The sequence below is a fragment of the Carassius auratus genome, unplaced genomic scaffold (genome assembly GCF_003368295.1).
Source record: "Carassius auratus strain Wakin unplaced genomic scaffold, ASM336829v1 scaf_tig00014648, whole genome shotgun sequence".
Lineage (NCBI taxonomy): Eukaryota > Metazoa > Chordata > Actinopteri > Cypriniformes > Cyprinidae > Carassius > Carassius auratus.
This window is the reverse complement of record NW_020524516.1, coordinates 16,272-38,876: the sequence shown is the minus strand read 5'-3', so window position 1 is coordinate 38,876 and position 22,605 is coordinate 16,272. Positions and strand designations below refer to the sequence as shown.

Genomic DNA, 22,605 nt, shown 5'->3' with positions numbered 1-22,605 from the left:
TAAAATACAGTAAACCACACCTAAATACACAGTACATAAAATACAGTAAACCGCACCTAAATACACACGGTACATAAAATACAGTAAACCACACCTAAATACACACGGTACATAAAATACAATAAACCGCACCTAAATATACACTGTACATAAAATACAGTAAACCGCACCTAAATACACAGTACATAAAATACAGTAAACCGCACCTAAATATACACGGTACATAAAATACAATAAAGCGCACCTAAATACACGGTACATAAAATAGAGTAAAGCGCACCTAAATACACACGGTAAATAAAATACAGTAAACCGCACCTAAATAAACGGTACATAAAATACAGTAAACCGCACCTAAATACACGGTACATAAAATAGAATAAACCGCACCTAAATATACACGGTACATAAAATACAATAAACCGCACCTAAATACACGGTACATAAAATACAGTAAAGCGCACCTAAATACACGGTACATAAAATAAAGCGCACCTAAATACACGGTACATAAAATACAGTAAACCACACCTAAATAACTGTATTTTATATTGACACTTCATGACATAAAGTTGTTACAGTGAAGAAGAAAAAATATAACTTTTATGAGATTGTATCTGAAACGTAAGAGAGTTGCATAACTAATTAGATCAGTCAAATATTTGCAAAAATATATTTATTCTCACATTTGAAGTACTTTACAGAAATTGTTTAACAAATGTAAATCTGTAAACAAGAATGACTGCTATCTTTAAAACTCTCCAAACGTTTCTGTGACGGACTAGAGAGAATGTGTGTCAATATAAAACAGATGAACCTCCTGTAGTTTCTCTTCTCTCTTTGTGTCATTTAGTGTAAGATCAGGATCACATGTGTCTGTGAAGAGTGACTGGTCAAAGGATGGTGACATACCGGAGTTCAGTGATGAAAAAACACCTATCAAAAGGTATTTATTATCTATGACATTATAATGTAGTGTTGGCTTATTTCTCCACTAAGATGCTTGTGATAGAAATGAATGAAATAAACAATAAATCACCGATTTCCTCTTTATTGAAACTCAGTCTGGAGCTTCTTTCCAGTAACACAATCACACAAGCAGCCACAAGGAGGTATAAATTAACCATGAAAATAGATCATGCAGCCAAACATGAATATGTCTTTCCATCTATCCATAGTCATAGATGGACTAATGCATGTCTATACTGTGCTTCATTACCATCCTCAACAGTGAAGCTCTTTAAATGAGACTGAAGGAGCTCCTGTAGTAAAGTGTTTTGTTCTTTGTGTCATTAGTGTAAGATCAGACTCACATGTGTCCAGCTCTGTGTCTGTGAAGAGTGACCAGTCAAAGACAGAAGGACCATACTTCAGTGAAGAAACAACATCACAAACCAAACGGTATTTGATCTGTTTCTGATTTTTGTTTACACATTTGTGTCAGAAAGTATATTCATTAATAATTATTATAAAACTTACATTTATCACCGTATTGTTTTTCTCTTTGATAAAAATGTTTACAGGATATTTTGGTAAATTGTCCTAAAATGCAGTATTTTTATTTATTTTATTTAATATCAGGCTTCAGTATGAAACATTAGATCCAGATTTACAGTCTCACAGGAACCACAATAATTTTACAGACAGTCTCCTGCAGATCTTTCAGGTAATAAAACACATTTTCAGGAATATTTAATAATGATAATAAACAAATGTTATTGAATAAGAGTGACAGAACTTTTATTTCTGTTTTTTTCTTAAGAACCCATAAAATAAGAATGATAACCTATTTTTATTCATTTTTACAGCAAATTAAAGTTACTCAACTTTATTTTTGATAAATATTTTTCATTACTGAATAAATAATTTTTACCAAATTAGATGATTTGTCTGTCATTCATTTTTTTCTGTCTTTGTAGGATCTTGAGAGCAAAATATTCACATTTCTGAAGAAAGAACTGGAAAAAGTTTAAGAAAATATTACAAAAAGAGAACTTGCAATACTTTTTGAAGGATTTTAATGAGAACAGAAGCAGTATGAAAGAAGCAGCTCTTGATCTCACGCTCTACTTCCTGAGAGAGATGAAGCAAGATGAAACTGCTGAGACTCTAGAAGGTAAGAGACTCGTAATCATCTGTCAGAGTGTCACTTATAAATGTAGAGAGAAAATATGATTAAACAATATCTGTATTTTTGTTTCTGTTTAGATGAGCTGGTCTTCATTCATCAGCTGAAGTGTAGCCTAAAGAAGAAGTATCAATGTGTGTTTGAAGGAATTGCAAAGCAAGGAGACTCTACACTTCTGAAGAACATCTACACAGATCTCTATATCACTCAGGGTTGTAGTGAACAGGTCAATACTGAACATGAGGTGAGACAGATTGAAGTTGCTTCCAGACGTCATGAATCACAGGAGATACAGGTTGAGTGCAAACATTTGTTTGAAGCACCTGAACAAGACAAGCAGATCAGAACTGCACTGACAAAAGGAGTTGCTGGCATCGGAAAATCAGTCTCTGTGCAGAAGTTTGTTCTGGATTGGGCCGAAGGAAAAGAAAATCAAGATATCAGCTTCATATTTCCTCTTCCATTTAGAGAGATGAACTTAAAGGAGCAAGAAAAACTAAGTTTGATGAACCTTATAAACTCAGTTTTTCCCAGAGACAAAAGGACTGAACCTTACGAGAAGAAATCAATTCAAAAGTCTTGTTCATTCTTGATGGATTGGATGAATGTCGACTTCCTGTAAACTTTAAGGATAATGAGACGTGGTCTGATGTTTCCTCACCAGCCTCTCTGGATGTTCTCCTGACAAACCTCATCAAGGGAAATCTGCTTCCTTCTGCTCTCATCTGGATCACCAGCAGACCAGCAGCTGCCAGTAAGATTCCTCCTGACTGTATCGACCGGCTGACAGAGATACGAGGATTCAATGATGCACAAAAGGAGGAGTACTTCAGAAAAAGATTCACGGATGAGAATCAGGCCAAAGAATCATTGATCATGTTAAACAATCAAAGAGTCTCTTTATCATGTGCCACATCCCAGTCTTCTGCTGGATTTCAGCCACTGTTCTCCAGAACATTTTAGAGGAGAAAAGAAACAATGTTGTGAAAAACAGTCAGGCTGTTGATGCCTCCAAAACACTGCAGGAGTCAAATACTGAAGACACTCCTAAGACTCTGACACAAATGTACACACACTTCCTCAGATTTCAGATCCAGCAGAGCAGACGAAAGTATGATGGAGAACATACACCAGATGTTTCCTGGGATAAAGATGCCATCTTTTCACTGGGGAAACTGGCATTTGATCAGCTGGAAAGAAACAATGTGATCTTCTATGACACAGATCTGGAAGCCTGTGGTATTGACGTCTATAAGGCATCAGTGTACTCAGGCATGTGTACCCAGATCTTTAAGGAGGAAACAGGGATCACTCTTGGTACCATGTACTGTTTCGTTCACTTGAGCATTCAAGAGTTTATTGCAGCCCTTTATGTACATCGGTTTCTAGACATCAACAAGAAATATGTGTTTGATCAAGACTCTACAGAACAGGAAAATAAAAGTGAAAACATGATTGATTTGCTCAAGACTGCAGTGGACAAGGCACTAGAGAGTGATAATGGACACCTGGATCTTTTTCTTCGCTTCCTCCTTGGTTTGTCACTCCAGTCCAATCAGAGACTCTTACAGGGTGTGTTGACACATGAAGAAGACAATGAGCAGAGCAAAGAGGAAATAGTTCAGTACATCAAGCAGAAATTAGAGTCTAATCTGTCTCCAGAGAGATCCATCAATCTGTTCTACTGTCTGAATGAACTGAACGACCAAACTCTGGTGAAAGACATTCAGACCCACCTTAGCAAAGGAAGTCTCTCATCTGCTGATCTTTCACCTGCCCAGTGGTCTGCTTTGGTCTTTGTGTTGATGACATCAGAGGAGGAGCTGGAGGAGTTTGAGCTTCAGAAATTCAAGAAATCAGATGAGTGTCTCATTAGGATTATCAGCAGTCATCAAAACCTGCAAAAGAGCTCTGTAAGTTATTTAATATATTTTCTCATGTTTTGTTCTCATGCTAAAATTGCATTAATCTACATTGATACTAGGGGTGAAACGGTTCAACTTTTTCACGGTTCGGTTTGTGTAACGGTTTCATGTTCACGGTTACGGTACAGTTCGGTATGTGCTATGCTTATGGAAAAATTATACTTTCAAACAAGAGTAACGAAAATAAGAATATTCTAACTACAAACAACAGCACAAATTAATACAATGGAGATACAAATAAAATATTGTATTAGATACAGATAAAATAAACAGTCATTTTCAAGGCAAGTTTATTTATATAGCACATTTCATACACAATGGTAATTCATAAAATACAGTAAAATAATCATGAAGAACAAAAAAACAATACATTTTAAAACTTAAATTATTTAAAATTGGACTTATTTAAAATGAATTTATAACAGTTAGAAATAGAAAATGATTTTACATAAAATTCAGTTAATATGTAAAATACAGTGCAATCAGTTCGGACATTGCACAGTACTCATTCAATAAATGCACAACTAAACAGATGAGCTTTAAGTTCAGATTTAAATGTAACTAGTGTATTAGCACATTTGTCTCTTCTGGAAGCTGATGCCAACTGCGGGCAGCATAGTAACTAAAGGCGGACTCCCCTTGTTTTGTGTGAACCCTTGGTATTTCTAACTCACTCAATCCTAATGATCTGAGTGCTCTGTTAGGTTTATATTCAGTGAATATATCTGCAATGTATTTCGGTCCTAGGTCACTGAGTGGTGCAATATGACGCAAGGCGCAGTGCAAGTGTGTTTGCTAGTTTCAGTCCGGCGCCATTCGCATTTTCCCGTCCAGTGCCACACAGTGCGTGTTGACTTTGCTTATTACACACATGGATGTGCATCACACAAATATGCCACATATTAAAAACAAAAGGATTACAGTGAAAAGAATATGATTGTGTAATAAATATACATAAATATAAAAATGTAATGGTGGATAGTCATTGCGTGTATTTGGGGAAGTCGTGGCCTAGTGGTTAGAGAGTTTGACTCCTAACCCTAGGGTTGTGGGTTTGAATCTCGGGCTGGCAATAACATGACTTAGGTGCCCTTGAGCAAGGCATCGAACCCCCAACTGCTCCCTGGGCGCCGCAGCATAAATGGCTGCCCACTGCTCCGGGTGTGTGTTCACTGCTGTGTGTGTGTGTGCACTTTGGATGAGTTAAATGCAGAGAACAAATTCTGAGTATGGGTCATCATACTTGGCAAAAAAAAAAAGAAAGATATTAGAATTAGGCTACCTATTTGCAATTCAGCCTATTACTACTTATAATGATGAATAAAATTGGCGAATTAATTGAACGATCGTGCCAATACACACACACACACACACACATACGTTTTCCATCGTTAAAATAGCAAAAGTGGATTTGGACACGCCCTGAGTGCACCTGCGCCAAATCAATCCTAAATGTAACTGGAAGCCAGTGTAAGAACCTGAGGACTTGTGTGATATGCTCAGATTTTCGGAGCAGAATATTGAGAGGAGCGTCAATCCATGCAGCGATGAGGAGAGTGAAACGTGCGTGCTAAACACTGCCATATTATTATTATTATTATTATTATTATTATTATTATTATATGTACCCTGTCTTTTTTGCTCGCATTTTTGGCCATTTTTCTCTTTGATAATTTGCAGATGTCGGTGCATACCTACACTGAACAAAATTATAAACGCAACACTATTGTTTTTGCCCCCATTTGTCATTAACTGAACTCAGAAATCTAAGACTTTTTCTGTGTCTGCACAAAAGGCCTATTTCTCAAAAATATTGTTTCACAAATCTGTCTTAATCGGTGTTAGTAAGCACTTCTCCTTTGCTGAGAACCAGTCAGTATCTGGTGTGACCACCATTTACCTCACGCAGTGCTACACCTCTCCTTCTGATAACTTTCCGCTATCCTGTTAACTTTATTTTACTAACTTACTGCATGCAGAAGGTGACCCAGCTGACCTCATCAGAAAAAAAACTCAACAGTATATGCAGTTTCAACTTCTTAAACTACTGCTTTAAAGAAGATATACTCTTGCATAACCTCAATGCATAAATTAACCTCCACATCTCCACTTCAAGAAACTCATCAAGATAGAGCAGCACTTTTAAATATATAACTCATTGCCATTAATGATATAAGCCTATTATTAATTTACATTTTATTGTTTTATAACTAGTTTGTTTTATGTAGGAAATTTGAATCAATACACTTCTAATATATATGCAGTATATTTACTGTTAATCTAAAAATAATTAGTATAAATTGATTTTTTGTATTTAACAAATGTATTTCATGTGTCGAACCTTGTGATTTTATTTATTTCTCTTGTAGGCTAAATGATTGTGGCTTAACTGACAAAAGCTGTCCAGCTCTGGCTTCAGTTCTTGGATCAGATACCAATCTGAAAGAGCTGAACATGAACAATAATAATCTGCAGGATTATGGAGTGAAGCTACTCTGCACTGGCCTGGAGAATATAAACTGCAAATTAGAGATACTGAGGTAAGTTTTGTGACAATCATTAGTGTTTTGTTAATTTAAATTTTGAAAATTTGCAGGCTTTAATTCCAGCATAAACTCTACATTCCAGGGCCCTCATTTATCAACAGTGCATACAAACAGATGTGTGTGTAATGAGTGCATAAGAACAGTCTCATGCAAAGTGTGGGATCTACCAACTAGTACTTTAAGGGTGCTTTCACACTAGCACTTTTGGTGCGCACCCGGGGTCGATTGACGTCAGATTTCGGTTCGTTTGGATGGTGTGAATGCTGTCTTCCGTACTCTGATGCGCACCCGCGAACCGTACCCGAGTCCGCTTAAAAACGGTGGTCTGGGGGCCACTTCATGTGAACTCTGGTACGTTCCATGCTTATGTGAACGCAATCGTACCAAATCGCGGAAGTGAACCACTTTTAATGACAAATTATTTGATGAAAATGTGTGTTTGTGTGTGTTTCACTCACTTTCCTGATGAGCGTGACTGACGCGCTGCAAGCAGAGAGCTGTACATCTCATTTATGTTCGCCTTCAATGTTCTTTAGAGCCTTTTCAGTACATTCGTAAGACAGACGCAAGTGCCGTTATGTACCAAAGCTTTATCAACAAAACGAACAGTTCAAAAACGTAATACATAAAAATGCAGAGAGTAATGTTATGCATTTGCCGCCTTCTCCTGTGCTGTCGTTACCAAGCAACGGGGTAAACAGCTGCTGGCTTGATGACGCAAGCAGACCGCGGTTCGGACTCAAATATTATAATATGAACACAGTCCAGCGGGGGCAGGGGGAGGGAGGAGCAACCGAACTCGGGTTCGGACCAGGCAAGTGAACCAAGTGTGAAAGCACCCTAACATAGGAAGGTGTGTAAATATGACCACAACTCTGAGCATGCTTAAGGAGAGAATCTAGTGCTAGAATGGCAATACTACAAAAATGAAGTGCTACTGTGTGTTTCCCGTGTCCTTTAATTGCAAATACTACATTTATAAATTAATAGTTCAAGTTAGATGAGATATTTAGTCTTGTTTATCTCCCCAGGAAACAAGACTAAATATATTTTTTGCTTGTATAGTAAATGCATCTTGATTATTTAAAGTAAAAACAAGACAAAATAAGTAAGATATGCCTTTTTTTGTGTGCAGCTGGGAAGTCATTTGATATGTAGCTTTAGTGTCATGACTGATCTTGCTTTGCTGGAGGATTCTGCAAACCATGCTCTGTGCAGAAAACATGTTTAAAAAGAGCGCACTGATCTGTTTAGTGAGCGCACAGAATGTCTTCTCAGTCGGTACTGCTTTTTTTTCCCATGATTTAGGGTGAGGACATTATACATTCACATGATTTATAAAGGGAGGTGTTGTCACCATATAAGGTTTATTGTAAGCGTTTCTGAATGCAAATGACAGTGTTTAAATGTTTTTTTTTTTTTAAGTCTAGGTCTAGGCACGATGAGTAGATTAGATGAGTAGAGTAGACCGATTACTGGATCTCAGTGTTCTGCACGAGTGAATCAGATTGCTGTTCTACTGCAGGTTAAACACTGTACACTCAACACATTGACATGTATTATTTCAATGTTACAAGGACATTTTGAAATTCTTGCTACTGGGTGTTTTTTGTGCGTCTTGTATAAGAAATTGCTGACTGAATGAGTTGCCATCATCATCATAATCGCCAGTATTTGTCAAATGTCAGCTAAAACATACTGGTAAATATTCAGATTAAAACTGAAGTGTTTTCTCTTTATGCAGTCTGAAGAACAACTGTATCACAAAAGGAGGTTGTCATGTTCTGGCAGCAACTCTACATTCAAACCCTTCAAATCTGACAGAGCTGGATCTGAGTGAGAATAAACTAGGAGACTCTGGAGTGACAGAAATCTGCAGTCTGTTGAGAAATTCACAGACACTACAGATACTCAGGTCTGAATTCGGTTAATCTAAACATAAATCTATGTAAAGTTCCAGCTGGTCTGTAAACTGGTGCTGTGTCACAAGGAATGGGTCAGTGATGTGAAATTGGTGTGTTGGTGTAGATACGTTTATAAAATATTCACAAACAGATGGATTTTTGGAGGTGATGGGAAATGTTAATATCCTAATGGTGTAATGTATGTATTTATTTATTTATTTATTTATTTATTCATTCATTCATCAGTTCATTAGTTTGGTCTTTCTGAAGACTTTCAGACTGCAGTATCACTGAAGAAGGTTATAATACAGTTGCAATCAATATAATTCAACCACCTTGACCTGCAAGACATTTTGCTGTGGAGAACATAATTTTATGAAAACCGTTAACAAAGGCATCAGTAAAGTGTTAAAGTTTGTTAATAGACTTTTGTGTGATTCTCAGAATGGAACATTGATGAATCATGATGAAATACAAATTGGATCTAAACATTCATGTTCAGAATTATTAACCCCCCCCCCCCCAAAAAAGTTCTTCAAATTCAAGCAGATATTTTCAATGAGAATTAAATCTGGAGACTGAACAAGCCACTCAAGTACATTTTATGACTGATCCTTGAACCAAGCGGAAGTATATTTGGATGTGTACTTTCCTGCAGGAAAGTCCATTTATCATCAGCTTCAGTCTTTGCACAAAAGGCATCATAATTCTTGTCAAAATGGCCTGATACTTCAAAGAATCCATTATGTCCTTCATACAGTCATGATTTCCACTTCCTGCTACAGTAAAGCAAACCCATAACAGATCTGATCCGCCTCCAAGTTTGACGATGGAGAGGGTGTTCTTCTGCTTATGAGCTTTGCCTTTTTTGCAGCAGACATATCACTGATCCCTGGGTCCAAAAAGTTTCAGATTGGTCACATCACTCAATAAAACATTCTTCAAGAGCTCCACAGGTCTACACAAATGGATTTTAGCTCAAGTTCAAGTCTGCCTTTTGTTCTTCTTGATCAAGAGTGGTATTCTCCAAGATGTCTCAACATGAAGGCCATACTTGTCTAATGTTCTTCTACACACTGCATTGAAAGAGTTTTCCTCCTTTCATCGGGTCATCTTGCAAGTCTTTGGCTGTACATTGCAGGTTTTTCTTCAACACCCTAAAAAATTTTCTGGTACAACACACGTTAAGATAAGGAATAAGGCTGAGAGTTTTTAATGTCTTGGAAATCTTCTTACAGCTTTTACAGACTTTCTAAAGAAATAAAATTATTTATTCTCTATAACTTTTGTGAGATCTCTGTTGACTTCCATTTTTGCTACTCAACTTCAGCATATGCATGGGTTAACTCTGTCTATGTGTAACAGCTCAAGCTAATTCTGTTTTTATTAAAGTTTCTAAAGACACAATTGTGTTTTTAAACCATTTTATTCTCCACCATGCAAATAAGAGATAAGAGATACTCCACTCCAAAATGAAAATTTACCCCCATGTCGTTCCAAACCCGTTGGAACACAATTGAAGATATTTTGGATGAAAACCTGGAGGCTTTAGACTGCCAAGTAAAACAGCAATGTTGAATAAGGGTTGAATAATTGTGACATCTCTTGTTATTAAAATCTTATAACTCAAAAATGATACATTATATAAGATTATATATTGACATTATGACTTTTAATATATTACTTTTGAAACCAGTGAACCATTATAGATACGATTTTATTTTATCCGGGATCCTCAGAAAAGCTTGTATTTGTAAAGTGCTACAATCTCTGAGGGGTTGAGTAATTTTGATTGCAACTGTAGGTTATAATTGTGGAAAATTAAAAACACAAAAATTTTATATTTGCATTTGTTGTAGAATGCGTTCACCAATATATAACTTTACCCAGCTTTACTGTGAAAAGAGTCCATTCAGGTCAAAAATCCTGTAGTGCATCTACATCTGCTTTTTATTTTCTTCATTCTAGAACATGTACTTGTGTAACAATCTGTGTTCTAAGGAAGAATAACATTTTTTAATAGACTTTCAGACTGCAGTATCACTGAAGAAGGATATAAAGCTCTGTCTTCAGCTCTGAGATCAAATCCTTCACACCTGATAGAGCTGGATCTCACAGGAAATGATCCTGGAGAATCAGGAGTGAAGCAGCTCAGTGATTTACTACAGGATCCAAACTGTCAACTCAACACACTGAGGTGAGACGTGATATATATTTATATATATGTGTGTGTTATATTATATTATATTAAAGTGTATTATAGAATAATATATTATTTCACTAATTCAGCCTGGTACACAATTTGTTGTTGAAAATGATCAAACATGAAAGATCAAATGCTGCAGCTGCTGTTGTTTTGATGATAAATGTCAGCACAGTTTAGTTGTGTTAAAAGTTACAGGTTAATCAGACATTTTGGGTCACTAGATGTGCTGGTGTTCAGTAGTTTGGTGCCTCAATAGTTAACATTTATGATTGTGTTATTGTGGACATTTCTCATGAAACCTATTCAGTGTGATTTATTATCCTGATTGTTGGATAAATGTTACTGAATGCATTGTACATTTAATTACCATCAAGCTCAGATTCACAACACTGTAGATCTACTACAGCAGATCTATCACGGACTACAAACATGTGATGTGTGTCAGGAGAGGATCAGTGATATCACACACACACACACAGATGTCTGAACCTGCAGTTTCTCTCATAATGAGCAGAATTACATCAACACATACAGGGTTTCCCACACATTGATTTATTTGTGGTGGGCCGCCACAATATAAAAACTGACCGCCACAAATCGATTTTCCAAAAGGCTTTGACTTCATTGAATAAACATGAGCACTACATGTTTCAAGATCAAAAACCGGTGGGAGTTTTTTTATATCACTGCATTTCAGAAGGTAACCGACTGTATTCAGAAAATTTTCAATGTCATTTTCGTTTCATCTTGCATGTAATGCCTGATAAAGCAGCATTTGTGAGCTCAGCGCTGCTTTACAGCCGTTACTGGATAAACTTCTATCTCTCCCGCTCTTAAAGCGCCTCCTGCTGGCAGAAAATTATTTTGCATATACATATATTGTATATGTAGAGTGTAAGACTGTGGGAAACACTGACATACATCAGTTAAATAAAACTATCCAGAGATGATCCGAACCCAGGTCATGTTATCTGTTAGTGGATCAGCAATCCAGTGTTTGGTGAATTCTGCTACATAATAACAGGAAGAGCCAGCATCAAAAGATCAACTAAATATATCACTATGAATGCTTAGCTGTCACAAGCTAGTTATCTCTTTGTTAACTTTCCTTATCTCCTGCTTAAAAGCAGAAAAATCTTCAGATTTTTGAGAATCATAAGCTTTTGAGTTTCTTTTAAATTTACTTTTGACTTTTCTTTCTTAAAAAAAAAAATGTATATTTAAATGTTTATATTTAAACTGTTTAAACTTGAACTAGAGTTTTTTTATTTCAAACAATGTTTGATAATCTTTAAATGTTTTGTGATGCAGTGCACACTGAATTGATTCCAGCTTCATCTTCTCTTCTGCAGGTTTTTGGGTCCTGCTGCAGATGAAGGCTGTCAGTATGTGACTGGAATTGTGGGTAAAAACCCGTTACTCCTGAGAGAGCTGGATCTGAGTGGACGTGAACTAGGAGACGCACGAGTGAATCAGATCTCTGCTCTACTGCAGGATAAACACTGTACACTAAACACACTGAAGTGAGTATCTTACATCATTTCACATGTTACGTGACTAGTAATGTTACAGTCGTCTATTTTAATTCTCATTTGAGTCTGACTCACGTCATAAAGCTTCGAAGAGCCAGGACATTTTTAATATAACTCCGATTAAATTTGTCTGAAAGAAGAAATTCATATACATCTAGGATGTCTTGAGGGTGAGTAGATCATGGGGTAATTTTCATTTTTGGGTGAACTATCCCTTTAAGTGCACAGGGGTTGGAGAAAATAATATGAACACATTAGAAATATCCAGTATTTTATTAATGTGTATACCATCGTTTGCCTTTAATACAGATTACAACCTTCTTAGAATAGATTCATACAACTTTTGACTTAACTTCAGTTAAATTTTGTTTCTATCTTCTGCTGTGACTGCTGAATGTGTTCACTTTTACTGACTACAAACTGAGGATTGAAGACTAATTAAAAAAAAACAGTATATGTGTATGCATGTTTCTATGTTTAAATGTAATTTCATAAAGGCAGGGTCAGTCTGGTTTCCACTGGTTTCTGGGACAACTGCCAGGGTTTTTTGGCCAACTGTGTCTCTGAGATTATGTTAGAGGAGGTTATGAATGAAGCTGGAGTTTCTCTGCATCTGGAGAGCATCAGTGCCAAGGATCATTTCATAAAGTTAAAGACATTAATAATAATAGCTCAGAACTCACTTTCAGACAGCAGCGAGTGTTTGAAATAACTTCTGTTTGAGATCTGATGTGGATTATGATCACCTTACAAGGCTGAATATTTATAAGTGATAAGGTCTATGCACTTAACATTACCATAGTAAACATGGTAAGACCACTTGAAGAAATCAGACGTCAGCTTCTCATTCAGACGATCACAATAGTGTATTATTTAGTGTTCAAGTTCAAGTCTGCTTTATTGTCAATTTCCACATGTACAGTACATACATACAGAGAATCGAAATTGCGTTACTCTCAGACCCCGGTGCATACAGATAACATTAACATTAAAGCCTAAAAAAATAACTAGATCAAATATAAAATATAGATACAATTATACAATAAGGGAATTATAAAAAGACATATAATAAAAAAGACATATAATAAAAATAAAAGTTAAAAATTCATAGTTCATAGTTCAGTGGTGCCTGGGGAAGAAGGGGGGGGGGGGCAGGTTCGGGAGGGAATTCAGCTTCCTGACAGCCTGGTGGATGAAGCTGTCCTTCAGTCTGCTGGTCCTGGCTGGTCCTGGCCTGGAGACTCCGCAGTCTCCTCCCTGATGGTAGCAGGCTGAAGAAGCTTTGTGATGGGTGGGTGGGATCACCTGTGATGCAGAGGGCTTTGCGGGTGAGACGTGTTCCATAAATGTCCTGGAGGGAGGGTAGAGAGACTCCAATGATCTTCTCAGCTGCTCTCACTATGCGTTGCAGAGTCTTTCGGCAGGACGCGTGTCAGGCGCCATACCACACAGTGATGCAGCTCGACAGGATGCTCTCGATGGTCCCTCTGTAGAATGTGTACATGATGGGGGGTGGGGCTCTGGCTCTCCTCAGTTTGCGGAGGAAGTAGAGACGCTGTTGTGATTTCTTGGCCAGTGATGCGGTGTTTTCAGTCCAGGAGAGGTCCTCTGCGATGTGCACATCCAGGAACTTGGTGCTGCTCACTCTCTCCACAGTCGCACCGTTGATGGTCAGAGAACGTGCTGAGTGTGTGCTCTCCTGAAGTCTACAACAATCTCCTTCGTCTTCTCCACATTCAGAGAGAGATTGTTGTCACTGCACCACCCAGCCAGGCGGCTCACCTCACTCCTGTAGTTTGTCTCATCTTTGTTGCTAATGAGACCCACCACCGTCGTGTCATCTGCAAACTTAATGAAGAGGTTGGAGCTGTTTGACGGTGTGCAGTCATGGGTCAGCAGAGTGAAGAGGAGGGGGCTCAGCACACATCCTTGGGGGGCCCCAGTGTTCAGTGTGATGGTGCTGGATGTGTTGCTGCCGACCCGTACTGCCTGAGGTCTTCCAGTGTAGTGTATAGTAACATGTTTTATCTGTCCTAACTCGTCTATGCTCAATGTAAATCTTTAACAAAGCATGCAAACAAACGTCTGCTTTTATCATGTTTGTTTTGTGATCGCGCTGGTTCCAGTCACTTATCTATTATTAGTTTTCTGATAACTTCTTTGTTGGTGAAATGATGGAGTTGTGTGACGTTGTTCCAGAGAGGCGTGTAAAGGGTGTTTTAATGAAGCGCTGAGGAGTTTCTGACCCGACGGTGGAAACACAGCGTGATTCTGGGCTCGGTGCTACAGGACTGAATAATTATGAGATACTGACACGTCATCGAAGTATTATAGTCCTTTGCCACGTTACAAAACTGTGTTTAAAACAATTAAAATTAATGAATGCTAACATTGTTTTCTATGAAGTGCAACACACACACCTCTGATACAATCTCAGAAAAAGTAGTCTGGGGTTTCATGACCCTTTAAAAACTATCTTCCCATCACCCTCACTGACCGTTACCAGTGATGCACCGCATGTCAATGTATAAACAACCCGCACCTGACCGATGTTTTAAACTAACCCACCTGCAACTCGGACCACAAAAAAAAAAAAGAAAATATTGTACCCGACCCGCTTCCTGACCCGCATTTTTTAAAAATAGTAAATGCTCATCGTAGCATCATTGGGCCATAGATGTAGGAACTAGGGGTGCAAACAAACAAAAAAAAAAACTTAAAATATTCTAATTTTGTCAAGAATTACCAAAAAAAAAAAAAAAGTCAATAAGCTCATAATTTGTACACAAATAGTCTAGTCTGGCTATGTCTATTTGTATGTTTCTGCAAGTTCAGCAGACCGTGAGGTTCGGGTTTGTTCTGATCAGAGCTCGTGAGCGGAGAGCACATTTCTGAATATTCACTCATTCCGTGGGGTCTCGCTCAACCCAGAATGCCCTGCTGGTTCCAAAATACGTGAAATAAGGGCTGTCTCTGACTAATTTATTTTTTTTTTCTAGTCGATTAGTAGTTGTTCATTTAAGCCATTCGTGGACAAATCACCCCTTTATATTAATTTAATTACTTAAATAGGCTATAGCCTACAGGATAATAAGCGTTATGACCGCACACATAAAGCTTGCCACAAATAACCGGTTAAAGTAATGATTATGAATGTGTCTAAATTAGCAAGGAGACATTTAATTGTTTAGTAATAAACTGGTGTTTTCTGTGTCGCTGCAAAGATGAAGTTGACGATGCAGACTAGCCATGAAAGCCAGAGAGAAATGCACATTTCATATGGATTACATAATCAGAGAGTAGCCTATTTATTTTGGTTTGAATATTTTCATTTAAAAGTAGTCATTTCATTTCAGTAGTCATATTTCTCAAGTCTGCGAGGCACAAGCTGAGTTTCGGCGTCCTCCAGTTCACATCAATGCAAGTGATCGTTCCAGCACCTCATTACATTGTCTGCTATATATTTGCTTCTTATTTATTAAATACGGGCAACTGATTGATAAAACATTGATCAAAATTAAGATTCACAAAAGTCTTTAAAAGAGCTTTCTATAAAACAAAACTTAATGAAGTCGTCAAAATCATGTTTTACCAAAAACAGCGCCTTCACCTTTTCTCTCACTGCCTCCATCTCTTCCTGCAGACTGAGCTCTGCGTCATCTTCACCAGTTATTCAGCCAATAAACTGTAGGCTTATGTATTTCAAAATTGTGTCTAGTACTATATAACTTACAAAGGTTTAATTGGCATATTTATATCAAACGACCTGACCGACCGCGACCCGAATATCATTAAAAATGATGACTCGTAACCACAGGCACCCACTCATTTTGGATCAACCTTGCATCACTGACTGTTAACTTGTTTTTTGCACTATATATATATGTATTTTTTTGTATAGTTAATCTGTCTATATTCTGTACTGTCTATTTTACTTGTAAAGTTAGTTGTTGTGTGATCTAAACATTTGAAAGTAATGAGTGTTTCTTGTTGCTCATACAGCAGGTCAAATACATAACCCAATATCCAATCATTTCAGTTAATACCAAAAATACACAAACGATTCTCTTTTATCCAGTGGGACAGAACTGTTTTCATTGTGTTTATTAATAGGACACAACAGAATAGTATCAGACATAACTACTTGTATAAGTAGTCTATTTAAGTTTAAACATATTTGACAACGTATTACCTACACAAAAACAAGGAAATCAACTAATGGCCAAGACTGCAGACCTCACGCTCTCTCACCCTCACGTTCTCTGCGCATAACGGGTTACAAACATATTTTGAGTGCTGGTGCTTGAGTGTAAGCGATTTAAGGTCGCGACTCTTGTCCCACATATAGCAGGCTTCGTTCAGTGATTGAAACAAATATTATTAATATTAATTGAAGTTTTACAGCATATAGGACTGACATTGAATGCTGCGAGCGAGCTGTGCTGTGGTAAACATGAAACTTTTCCTTGACATGAAACAATAAATAATCAAACCTCGGTTCCATTGCTTGACATAACTATCTGAAGCCTGCCCCATCCGCGATACTGATCGGTCTCATGTCCTTACAAATGAACAAAATTAATTTATCCGTTATGGCCTTTTGTCGTGTTGCACTTGCAGACAAAGAGCTTGTGGGGGGCGATGCAAAGTAACGTTACGTGTCAAGACGTGACTGTTTAGCTGGAGTTCCACACATGCCATGCTCATTTGGGTGCACATTTTTGAGATGTGACCTCATGTTGCTAGTGGTCGAATGGTATGCTAACTGTATCTTAAATAGCTTGCATACAACTTTATCTCGCGGATCAACAATTTTACCTTGCTTTCTCTGCTGCGGTCGAGTTGGGCTCTGCACTTCCATGAAGACGCGTCAACTTTCAGCAGTGATGCTGTGCCAGACAATAGGAGTCATGTGACCTGTCCCTGAACCCTCAGGCGCCCACTCGCAAAGCAGACGCCACGCCTCTACTAAAGCGGGCGTTTTTTTCCACATTTTTTTTTTTTTAATTTGAATATTAATTTTCACCTTCGAAATTCGATTTTTTAAAATTGTTCGAATATATATTTGAATTTAGAATATTCGTTGACAGCCCTACTACACACACAGACAAACCTACAGTTTTATTTAGATGTGCAAAGTTGAATCTGTGTAGCAAAGCTGATCAAGTCACTGGACAGAGCAGAGCGAATGCATTTACGTTGTAGTGATGTTCAGACCAGAATCAATTTAAACACAAATACACAGCAGTCAGGACTTTTATTTAAGACAATATGATCAGTTTTAGACAAAAGATGAAATAAGAATTATATGACAGAAATAAAAAAATAGGAAAGATTTTAACACCTTTTAAACAAAGTTGTGGGGAATTAAAAAAAAATTCTATTTCTATCAAGAATCAGGAGAAATTGTACATAAATCATGAGAAGTGTAAATTATTTGATTAAATGAAAAACTTATTTGTTTTTCTGTTTAGAAGACCAAATTGTGGAAAATTATCCAAAGGTGTTCAGACACTCTTCCTCTGTTTTTTGTTTTATCAAGACATTGTGACTTTATTAAATAGTTTTCTTCTATCTTCTCTCTTTCTCTCAATGAAGATTAAGATGCTGTGATTTGACAGATGAAGGTTGTTCTGCTGTGACTTCATGAACATAACGTGTCTGATTCATTGTGTTTTCTCTTTCTGTCTTCAGTGTGTGTTTATGCAGTATTACAGAGAAACAGTGTCTCATCCTGACTTCAGCTCTGAAATCAAACCCCTCACACCTGAGAGAACTGAACCTGAGTGAGAATGAACTACTAGGAGACTCTGGAGTGAAACACCTCAGTGGTCTACTGATGAACACACAATTCAAGCTGGAGAAACTAGAGTTTGTATCATTATACTCTACAGCAGTTACAGTCAGATTGATTTATCAGGGCACATAATTTATATCCAAAAATAAATGTATCCTTGTGAACTTTAATGAAAATAACTATCACTTTCTCTCATAAACACATCTCTTCTCTTGTCTGATGATGTGAAGGAGGGAAAACCTGTCAGTCACATGAGATCACAGCAATAACAAACAATTATCAGCTTTTCATCAAAACTCATGAATTCCTGACCTGCAGTTTTGTTTTTAAAGTGGTTTCACTCAGACATGCATCACGATAAGAACAAAATATGAAGAACTACAATCTTAAAATATCTTGAATTAAATTTTCATTTCTGAACAGAATTTTCTTTATTTGTTACATTTAAAATAAATGCTTCTGTAGTTGATCTTGTATCTTAATTACATTATAAATCACAAACCCCCCTTTTTTTTTGGTCTAACTAAGGATTCTCTAGACTTGAAATGGAACTAATATCACTTTTTTTAATTCGAATATTAATTTTCACCTTCGAAATTCGTTTTTTTTAAACTATTCGAATATATATTCAAATTTAGAATATTCGTTGACAGCCCTACTACACACACAGACAAACCTACAGTTTTATTTAGATGTGCAAAGTTGAATCTGTGTAGCAAAGCTGATCAAGTCACTGGACAGAGCAGAGCGAATGCATTTACGTTGTAGTGATGTGCAGACCAGAATCAGTTTAAACACTAATACACAGCAGTCAGGACTTTTATTTTAGACAATATAATCAGTTTTAGACAAAAGATGAAATAAGAATTATATGACAGAAATAAAAAGATAGGAAATATTTTAACACCTTTTAAACAAAGTTGTGGGGAATTAAAAATTTGTTCTATTTGTAGCAACAATCACTTTCTGGGGAATAATTAACTCAAATTAAGTGAATATTCATGAGTCTATGAATATAACGTGCTTATTGCTTACAAATATTAAATTACCCAAAGAGGGAATAATTAATCATTTAAAGGTAACCTTTACTGGAATTATTTTAAGTTAATCTAGACAATCTGTTCGTCCCGCAAACTGGAAGCTAGAATTCCTTATCAAAATTCAATAAAAATACCCTTCTTACAAACTCCAAGAAATATTAATCTTCTGATCAGGAAAAACAATATTTTCTTTGTCTGTACTGTTTAGATTACCGAAATTAATTCATATAAAACAAAGCTCGTAGCTTAGATAACACGATTCAGGGACTTCGATTTCAATGAGCAATAAAACAATTAAATTCAAGAAAATTATGGGATTTAATAAAAATGAACAGTACAATTTAAACGAGATAACGAACAAGAGTAGTAATGAGATAGAGAGGGAGATAAATGAGAGAGAGAGAGGGAAAAAAGTGAAAGTGAAGACCAATCTCAGTGTGACAATTTTCAAACAGTTAACTTTGCAAGAGACCCCAAGTCATGGAATAATTTCACAAACATGGAATAGCCTAGACAACCTTAAACAGCAATTTTAAGTTGCGATATAAGAAAGTACTTGCTTTGATCTGGCTCTTGTGTGTAGCTGAGTTCAAACTGTCTGTCGGTGTGGCTTCAGCGTTGCTCTTTCCAGAGCAGATGATGCGCGAGCTCGATGGTTAACGCGAATGTAAACTTTGCCAAAAGATGATTAGACTTTTAAGTTCGTTTGGCTCGTGAAGACAATTGAACGAATCCAAATATCAGAAGACAATAAAGAAAAACTAAAATGAAACAAAAAGTAAAGAAGAACAAACGGAGAACTTCTTGAAGTCCGGTTGCAAAGCTGGGAACCCCCTTTTCTCTCTGGCGGAATGCCAAGAACACAGCTTTTACGTAAAAGTAGGTTCACACCTATCTTTCCGTATGAACCAATGAAGTGTAAGAAACTGAGGCAGGAAAAATCTTCTTTGTTTGCTGATCTCCGCCCACAGGTCTAATTTATGGCGATGACAAAATTAAACATTTTTCTTAAGCAAGATTGTTCCTCTGAAACAATGTATTCTTTTGTAATTTGCTATCAAGATTCGTTACAGTCGTGTTTTTACGATTATACAGACACCAAAAACTATGATTTTACGAATCAGGTATACAGAGATACGGAGTTGTTCCTAATTATATGCATAAAATTTGATTAAACACACAGTAACATTCATATATTCCACTATGCCACATAAATACATACATTTGAGCACAAAAAGAGAGACATTAAAATACACTTAGAGGTAGTTTTATAAGAAAAAGGTCCATGGGCTAGCCAAAAATGCTTGTGCCTGTAACTGAATGTGTGTGCGTCTGTTCTGTGGAATGTGTGATCGCGCCGTGAGTGAAAAGGGCGGGTGTTTGTCTTTCCTTTGAAGTTCGATATTGTATCTCTGGATAGTCTCCAAGGCGTTATAATTCTCATTCACGCCAGGATGTTGCCGCCATGGTGGCGCCCGGGTGGTGAGTTATGTTGGACGCTGTTGTAAAACAAAGGTCCTTGTTTTTCTTTAACTCAAGTTCTGGTCTTTGAGTGTAGAATGTGTTAAAGAGTCAGGATTCATTAATATGGAACAGATGGCTGAATACCATCTACTCATTGGTGTTACATATTTCTATCAAGAATCAGCACAAATTGTACATAAATCATGAGAAGTGTAAATTATTTGATTAAATGAACAACTTATTTGTTTTTCTGTACAGAGGACCAAATTGTGGAAAATTATCCAAATATATTCAGACACTCTTCCTCTGTTTTTTGTTTTATCAAAACATTGTGACTTTATTAAATAGTTTTCTTCTATCTTCTCTCTTTCTCTCAATGTAGATTAAGATGCTGTGATTTGACAGATGAAGGTTGTTCTGCTGTGACTTCATGAACATAACGTGTCTGATTCATTGTGTTTTCTCTTTCTGTCTTCAGTCTGTATGATTGCAGTATTACAGAGAAACAGTGTCTCATCCTGACTTCAGCTCTGAAATCAAACCCATCACACCTGAGAGAACTGAACCTGAGTCTGAATGAACTACTAGGAGACTCTGGAGTGAAAGACCTCAGTGATCTACTGATGAACACACAATTCAAGCTGGAGAAACTAGAGTTAGTATCATTATACTCTACAGCAGTTACAGTCAGATTAAATTACTGTTTACTTTCATAATCACCATGAAATTAAAGTTGACAGTTATTATTTTTTTATGGAATATTGCAGTGCTGAAATGATTTATCTGTGCACATAATGTATTTATAATCCTGATCTTTCATCTGAATAACTTTATTCTTTCTCCTCACAACTGTCATGAATCCTGTCCGTGGTCTTCCATCCGCTCTCCACCAGAGTTCCTCCTTCTATTATATTGACTCACACTACACAGACTGTTATGTGTCCCCTGGACTACATTTCCCATGATCCATTGCACTGATTAACCATAATTGAAGGCGATTCATTTGTGATTATTAATGTGTTATTTAATATCTTGATAGTGAACTGCGGTTCTGTGTATTAAATGCTGCTCCATCTGAAATCACTCACTTTAAATAATAGTGTAAGTATTAAAATAACAAACTCAAATGGACAAAAATGTGTTTTAAGCTTATTAATATTTTGAGTCTCTTCTCCCTCACCTCACAGTGCTTTAGTTCAGGGCCTGCTTTCTTCTTGTACATATCTCACACACACACACATTTTTCGGTGAGTCCACTAGTGATAATAATGTTACCTGCTTGACAGAAAGGGTTGCCAGGTTTTCAAAACAAAATCCACCTAATTGCTTCTCAAAACTAGTCCAAACTAACCACATTTCGAGGGGGTCCCTTGGTAAAAATAGTGTTCCGAAGCTAAAATACACGTCACTGGGGTCGTTTTAACCCACGGTAACATTGATAAAGTTTCAAATCCATGAGAAAACTGCAGACTTGGCAACACTGTGAGGATAGTAATGTCTACAACAGACACAAGCGCTGTCTCATGCTGCACTTATAGTAGTACGACTTTCCTCTGTGGATACACTTCCTCACAAGTGCAATTCTATCTTTTACACCCAATTTACGCCCCTGCATGTGATTTATTGAGCAGCCCTACATTCAGAAGAGCACATCAGTTTTTCAGCCTGGTTCTCTTCTGAGAAGCTGGTGACCCATCAAATATAACAACAAAACGTACATTAATAATAGTAATGATATTATTGCATTTCATTAAGTGTTTATTTATATAAAATAATAAACTAAATAATAAAGTGTGCTAATTCTATTTTATTTTAAAATAACATGGGACTATTAAATACAAATACAATTATTTTATAGTAAACTTAAAAATAAAGTGCTAATATTTTTATCATTATTTGAATTTGAATTTCTTTATTTTTTCATCTTCGAACTTAAACTCAGCAAGCTTTTATTTTGGCGGGTTGCTCGTAAGTCTATGTGCTTCTGGGTTTAGTCTGAAGAGCGTCAGTGAATGAATTGTCTCAGTTCTGCATTGTGCTTTGAAAACATTTACAGGAAGCCT

At 36.8% G+C, this 22,605-nt stretch overlaps 1 protein-coding gene across 1 annotated transcript; it reads left to right on the top strand.

Annotated features, from left to right (window-relative positions):
* Positions 1–4,025: 4,025 nt before the first annotated feature.
* Positions 4,026–8,530, top strand: LOC113074445 (ribonuclease inhibitor-like). The gene is made up of 3 exons (XM_026247290.1): positions 4,026–4,041; positions 6,423–6,593; positions 8,344–8,530. The coding sequence occupies exons 2-3, from the start codon at positions 6,508–6,510 to the stop codon at positions 8,528–8,530; spliced, it is 273 nt and encodes a 90-aa protein (XP_026103075.1). The 5' UTR covers positions 4,026–4,041; positions 6,423–6,507.
* Positions 8,531–22,605: the final 14,075 nt, after the last annotated feature.